This window comes from Eucalyptus grandis, chromosome 2 (genome assembly GCF_016545825.1).
Source record: "Eucalyptus grandis isolate ANBG69807.140 chromosome 2, ASM1654582v1, whole genome shotgun sequence".
Classification (NCBI taxonomy): Eukaryota; Viridiplantae; Streptophyta; class Magnoliopsida; order Myrtales; family Myrtaceae; genus Eucalyptus; species Eucalyptus grandis.
The window spans coordinates 50,892,395-50,899,347 of NC_052613.1; the positions used below are offsets into that span (position 1 = coordinate 50,892,395).

At 40.2% G+C, this 6,953-nt stretch overlaps 1 protein-coding gene across 1 annotated transcript; it reads right to left on the reverse strand.

Annotated features, from left to right (window-relative positions):
• LOC104433606 (ubiquitin-conjugating enzyme E2 2) lies at positions 1-6,679 on the reverse strand. Its single transcript, XM_010046410.3, has 6 exons — positions 6,420-6,679; positions 5,614-5,747; positions 5,455-5,480; positions 2,240-2,329; positions 1,736-1,824; positions 1-528 (listed from the first exon to the last, which is right to left on the reverse strand). The coding sequence occupies exons 2-6, from the start codon at positions 5,736-5,738 to the stop codon at positions 400-402; spliced, it is 459 nt and encodes a 152-aa protein (XP_010044712.1). The 5' UTR covers positions 5,739-5,747; positions 6,420-6,679; the 3' UTR covers positions 1-399.
• Between the last annotated feature and the right edge of the window lie 274 nt (positions 6,680-6,953).

Genomic DNA, 6,953 nt, shown 5'->3' on the forward strand with positions numbered 1-6,953 from the left:
TTGCAAATAAGCAGGTAGACCTGCATAAATTTCAGAACCTTGGTCCTCCTAACATTACAGCAGCTAACAATGAGCAATTGGTCCAAGGACTGAATATCTCAATCCTTGGACGTTTCAACTTATCGAGCAAACAGTAGTACATCCTGAGCTAGATTGTTTCGATTAACAAATCATCTTTAGCTTCTTGTGGATTCTAAAGCATCCCGACCAAAGCCTGCGGTCAATTTTGCCCCGGTCCAAGCTACATGCACTCGAATATTCACCCACACCGCTTTCAAGCCAGTCAAATATTCACTTAATAAGAAGCTCACACTGCAATGGTTCTCAAGTTTCTCAATGTAATTTAAACAGGCAAGAGGACTATTCTCTCAAACGTTTGAGCATCCAACAAGGCACGCTTTAATCAGCAGTCCAGCTTTGCTCGACTACCTCACGAACTCTCCTATTGTATTCACGTTTGTTCTCACTAAACAATCTCGCAGCTTCTGAGTTTGCAGGAGAGTTCGGGTTTGGGTCACACAGCAATGACTGCAATCGTAAAAACAAAATTAAACAAAATGTCAATGCTCTGAAAAAAAATTATGCATGACAAAGAGAGAGAAGCTAATGTCAGAACATGCCAAATTCACACAAAGGAAATTCTCAGAGACGGCCTCTCCATTTAATCAATAAGATAAAGGACACTATCGGGTTACCGTAATGGGCATCATTCATTTGACAAAGCTATCATTTAACAATACCATCCATCCACAAATATAATCAAACGGAAAGAGAGTGAACTGCTATAGACATAACGATAACATCTAGTAGTTCTGCAAAACGCACTACTTTCCCCTTGGGATTCCATAAACTCCAGTGTTAGACAAGCTTTCGCTAGAACATTTGATTATGTATTTTGTCAGACTTTAGGAGAGATGATTCGAATCGGATGCACTACCTACGTTTGACATTGGAGTTGCAATTGGTTGCCCACATAAGTAGGATTGGATGAGTTAGATCGACATCAGTATCTGGAATCTCATGCCTCATCTTTTATACGAAAAGTGATAAATCATAGAACCGGTTAAGACAGACACCTGATCCTATTCATTGCTTGGTATGCATCAGATAGGACCGAATGTACAATGATCATCATAAAATAAGCACAGACATGAAGGGGGAAAAACAAACTAATTTTTTTAATTTGTTGGCAACAAGTCCAGGGCCATTGTTGACGGGCCCAAGTGAAGTTGAGGCTAGAGAGAGGGAGAGAGAGGATCTTGATATCAAGGTCAAAAGGAGACAACCACTGATAGTAGTGAAACAAGCTTTGAATATGTGAATAATTCAAATCTACACTTTCACTCATTAAACCATGTCCTTCATTTAGACTCTCATCTCCTCTAGCACTTGGCAGTTGCACAAGTAATTGATCACTTTGTGTTGAATCAAAAAAGGTACAGAAGTTTGACGACACTCCATGCCCTAAGAAGGTCCAATATGAACTGTGAGTCCTCTGACTAATGAAGCGGACTTGAGGAGGATGGCATATATAAAGAAAGTCAACTGTTGGAGTTAGAGGGCAGCAGCATACTGGTGACAATAATGTGGCATTAGGTACATGGGAAGAAATTGCATCGGTAAGAGTTATGAAGAAGGCAATATGATATACCTCAAATATTCCAATTTTTTCTAGTATAGATATATGCTACCAAGCAAGTTCTCAAAATAATAATAATATTAATGAATAAAGTACCTGGATAGAGGTCAAAATAGCAGCTACATCGTAAATAGGGCTCCACTGATTTTGTAGAATGTCCAAACAAATGCTCCCATCTGCATAAACTGTAAAAGGCGGACAAGTTACAAGATTGATATTGTTATCTTTTTACTTTCTCTCTTTTTTTTTTTTTTGGGGGGGAGGGAGGGGGGCGGCAAGATTAGATTCTGTATAAGTAAAAGAACAGGCCTGTATGTGTGTGAGAGAGAAGAGAGAGAAACAGAAAGATCGATAGGCACACAGTTGTTCTTAACTTGATGCCAAATTGCAGATATGAGTATCGGCATAGATCGTTAGTAATTGAGGTCTGACCCACGGATAAACTTATAAAGAGGAAATAACAAGAAAAAGTATCTGAGAACATAATACAACTGAAAAAGTTTGCCATTAGCTACTCCATAAGCATGCTCGAGACTAATAATAACCGTTTAAAGCCTGCATCTGAACTAGCATTAAGTTTGTGATATGAGTAGAACTTACTGTTTGGATGGAACATTCTTGAAACAAATCGCACGGTTGGTGGCTTATTAGGATATTCTTCTGAAAACTGAAGCGTCAATTTGAACGTTCCTGAACATCCAGAAAGATATAAGGCAGACATGAGGAGCAGGGAGAAGACTAAAAATTGTGCATTTGACTGCACAGGAAACAAAACTTAGCTTTTTAGTCATTTCCAGAAAGCATTGGTTGAAATCAAGGCAATTAAATCTGAAAGATCATTGCAACAGGAAAAGAAAAAATTACACATGGAATGACTGCAAAAAAAACAGTTAAAGAAATGACTCTAACTTCATCTCAATCACATATTCCTTTTCCTACTCTAGCTTTACGCTGTTGCTCAGTACTGATTTCTACCACTCATAAGATCTTCTTTCATCTTCTTTCATCTGAAAGCTAATTGGAATTAGACAAAAGAAAATGATACAGAAAGTTCACATCTCACATGGAGAAGTTGTAGATGTGATCTGAACTTCACATACTACATACGAGAAAGGTCCAAAAAAAATTGTAGATCGAGTACAAAGAAGAAATCCATTGAGCTAGTTATGACTACGCCAATTAAGCATCTAATCTACGAGGATAAGAATTCCATTTTCAATCATTAGGCTTGACATCCTAACTTACTATTCCATTAAGCTTTTTCAAGTCAAAAAACTGTTTCAATGTGGCCCGGACCTGTTGGCACTGCATCACTAAAAGGAAGGCACGAGATAAATGGATAGTCGTGTCTTTACTCTTTACTACTAAGTGAAAGAAAATTAAACCAAGTCAGTTAACTTTAGTATAGAAACCCAAGTAGCCCCTTCTCACTCCATTTGCATCTCCTCCCAAGAACAGACAGAAAAAATTACACATGGAATGACTGCAAAAAAAACAGTTAAAGAAATGACTCTAACTTCATCTCAATCACATATTCCTTTTCCTACTCTAGCTTTACGCTGTTGCTCAGTACTGATTTCTACCAATCATAAGATCTTCTTTCATCTTCTGAAATCTGAAAGCTAATTGGAATTAGACAAAAGAAAATGATACAGAAAGTTCACATCTCACATGGAGAAGTTGTAGATGTGATCTGAACTTCACATACTACATACGAGAAAGGTCCAAAAAAAATTGTAGATCGAGTACAAAGAAGAAATCCATTGAGCTAGTTATGACTGCGCCAATTAAGCATCTAATCTACGAGGATAAGAATTCCATTTTCAATCATTAGGCTTGACATCCTAACTTACTATTCCATTAAGCTTTTTCAAGTCAAAAAACTGTTTCAATGTGGCCTGGACCTGTTGGCACTGCATCACTAAAAGGAAGGCACGAGATAAATGGATAGTCGTGTGCTTTACTCTTTACTACTAAGTGAAAGAAAATTAAACCAAGTCAGTTAACTTTAGTATAGAAACCCAAGTAGCCCCTTCTCACTCCATTTGCATCTCCTCCCAAGAACAGACAAAGATGAAGCAGACAAAGATCAGTTAAATGCGTCTCTCCCACCTTGCTCCCCACCCCCCCCAAGATAAATAAAATAATTGAAAAAGAAAACACGCACACACCAAAAAATCAAAGGCAGATAGACATGAAGAATTGTTGCCGGAAACTCATCTCTAAGACAAGAGGAAGTTTAGAATTAAGTGGTTGCGTATAGGCATTCTCCTTCCTTCCTTCAGCACTACACTCGCACTCGTCAAAGTCAAACTTTTTGCAAGAAATAAGTCCTTATTAGTGCACACCTTAGCATACTTTTCAATCACCCTCCAACATTCTTACCGGCACCAAAGATGGATGAATATCACTATCATCCACATACTTAAGTTCGATTTGTCTTAAACAGTGATCCTCTTCATCTTTTGCATTCACAAACATCAACCTCAGCATATAACAGAAGCATAGGCCTAACAAGTAAGCAAGCAACAGTGGACCTTTTATGTGTAAGGCAGTCATAATGGTTAAATATCATAGAAATTATTCAACATTGATAAAGCATCTGCGTACTAGGGACTGGATGCACCAAGCAAAATTTTTTAAATGCGTCCGGACAGAGGACCTAATATGTTGCTTAAACTAAACCCACCCAAAAGCATGGGTAGGCCGGTCAAGATCGGCAGATAGATCCCATCTACATTAAGTCATTACAGCAAATTCAATACATGTCATAAACAATATGATGAGATCTTATGGGATCACCAATTCCTAGAATCAAATTCAGACAGGTCCAATGAATAATCTGCAGCACCCCAAAGGAACTCATCTACGCGATCCATAAAAGGCATTATTGCAAAACAAATTAGAGATGGCAAAGGGGTCCTCGATTCTATTCATTCTTAATCACGTGATTTACAGAAATTCTCATAAGTTTATAGGGAATATGGTTGTCAAAAGTCCAACCCAAATAGCAGGATCTCCCAGTTCTATGATTTCTTTTATTTCTTTATTTATTTATTTTATTTTTTTGGCCAACCAGGTGTATTCCTGGACTTTGGAGCTCCTCGTAGAGGAGATTAGCGATCCCCTAGTGGGCTCACTTGGGGAAATCCCATAACCCATAACCCTTCCCCCTATCCGGAGGAGGGGAGTTTTGAACTCCCTACCTCCCCATTCCCATGTGAGAATGGCGGCCACTAGGGCAAGCCACCGGTGGTTCAGTTCTATGATTTTAAAATTAAAGGAAAGAATGTTATCCAAATATTAGAAACAGTGCAATCCTACCAATCCAACTTTGAGGAGTCCTCATCTAGGAGTGTTTGAATCTTGATATTTTAGGTTATCGAAATGATGACTTTTCTTTAATTCTGGTTTCGAAATGGTGAGCCTTCAAAGTCACACTTTATGGAGTTTTGAGCTCACGAGATATCATAATAAGTAAACTTCTAATAACTATTCGATATTATTATACTGTTTGAAATTTTTAGAATCGCGCAATGCTCAATTCAATCCTGCAATTTGATCCTTCAGACACCTTCATCATACTAGTCCAATTCCATTTTTAACAGCCTTGGGAACAATTCCTATCCAAAATAAAACTTTGAAATTCCCTGGCGTGAATATGAATACGACAGTTTTTATAACCCTTCCACAATAAGCACAAAAGCATATTGTGAATGAAAAAAATCTGATACGAGGTTGAGAGAAATTCAAATAAGGACATAAGTAACACCATGCAATCCCAGCAGAACAAAAACGAAGTCACTGAGCTTTACCTCCATCCCAAGGAGTGTCATCAGGGCTGCAACAGAAAAAGTTCAAGTCATGTTAGATCAGACCTTCCCCAACCAGATTAAAAGGGCAGTTATGGTTTAAACAACAAGAAGAAACTAACAAACAAACTCATGCGCTATTAAGCGTTTAGCATCACGCACCCAAATATAACAGCATTCCACAGCATTATGTTGTTTTCATGAGGGGCACCACTGACGCCCGCTGGAGGATCCTGTTGCAACCTCTTAAAATCCCTCATCAGTCTTTTCCTCGAAGGAGTTGACATCCTCACCGCCTGTTAATAGACCAAAAGCCATGATGAATGTACTGCTCACCAAGCAATGGTCAGATTCAATGATACACATGACCATTGTAGCTAGATGATTTCAGCTACTGCGGCAGGTGAGAACAGCCAAGACAAATTATTTTTGCTCTTGTCGTGCTTGATACAAGCTTATCGAGAGCCCCAGCCAAGAGACATCAAAACAAAAGTTACCCTCAGCAACTGAGACCACTCTACAACCACTTGAGTATCTTCCCTAACTCTGTGTAAACAGCTAGACTATGAAGGATAAAGCACTTCCACTCCCCCGGATTTAAAATCAGTTATCAATTGACAAGAGACTAGCAACATCAACGCAAGCCCGACCACCAAACCTTAAGAAATCGTCAGCAACATAGCAGCAAGATCATTCTAAATGAAGATCGGTGAGCTAACAAAAGGCAAAATGCTCGCTTTCGGCCAGTCTAAAGCTCGGAGAACGGATTATTACTGCAAAAACTCTACTCATAAGCAATCACGCATACACGCACTCAGATCCATCACAAGCCTTGACGCGCGCAAGCCTATCACCAAAACCGGTCCAACCACAAACGACCAAACCCCAAAACCACGCGATCTAAAGCATCGAGTGACCGCAGAAGGCAAAACCAACGGCGACGAGCCGTAATCGTGGCGCAGGCTTACTTGCTAGCAGACGCGGCGAGTATCTGGAATCTTCGAAGGGGCTCCTCAGGATCGAAATGATCGGCGAAACTGATCCCTCTGCCCTTCGAGCGGCGGCGGAGGCGGCGGCGGAGGCGGCGGTGGAAGAAGAAGGCGCGGTGTCAGAGGAAGGAATCCATGGCGGCGGCGATCGATAGATCGATCGACCAGGGGATCGAGGAGGAGGAGGAGCAGGAGGAGGAGAGAGAGAGAGAGAGAGAGAGAGACTTTCGGGTCGCAGGCGGTGGGGGACTAATATAATATCTGAGAGGACGCGAAATGAATAGCTCTGCTTTCGTTTCACGCGGGTCCCTACTCGCCCTCCGCTTCCTTTTTTGTTTTTCCCGAAATAGGTAACCCATCCAACGTTCCGCCGGAATATTATACATTAAAGTTGTGATTACGGAATCATTTCTTTTTGAAGGACAAAGTATCACTCAATAATTCACCCATGGGCAGCGCAGATGGTGTGAGTGCTCTCCTTCGTTGTTGAGGTCGAGAGTTCAAACCCCCTTG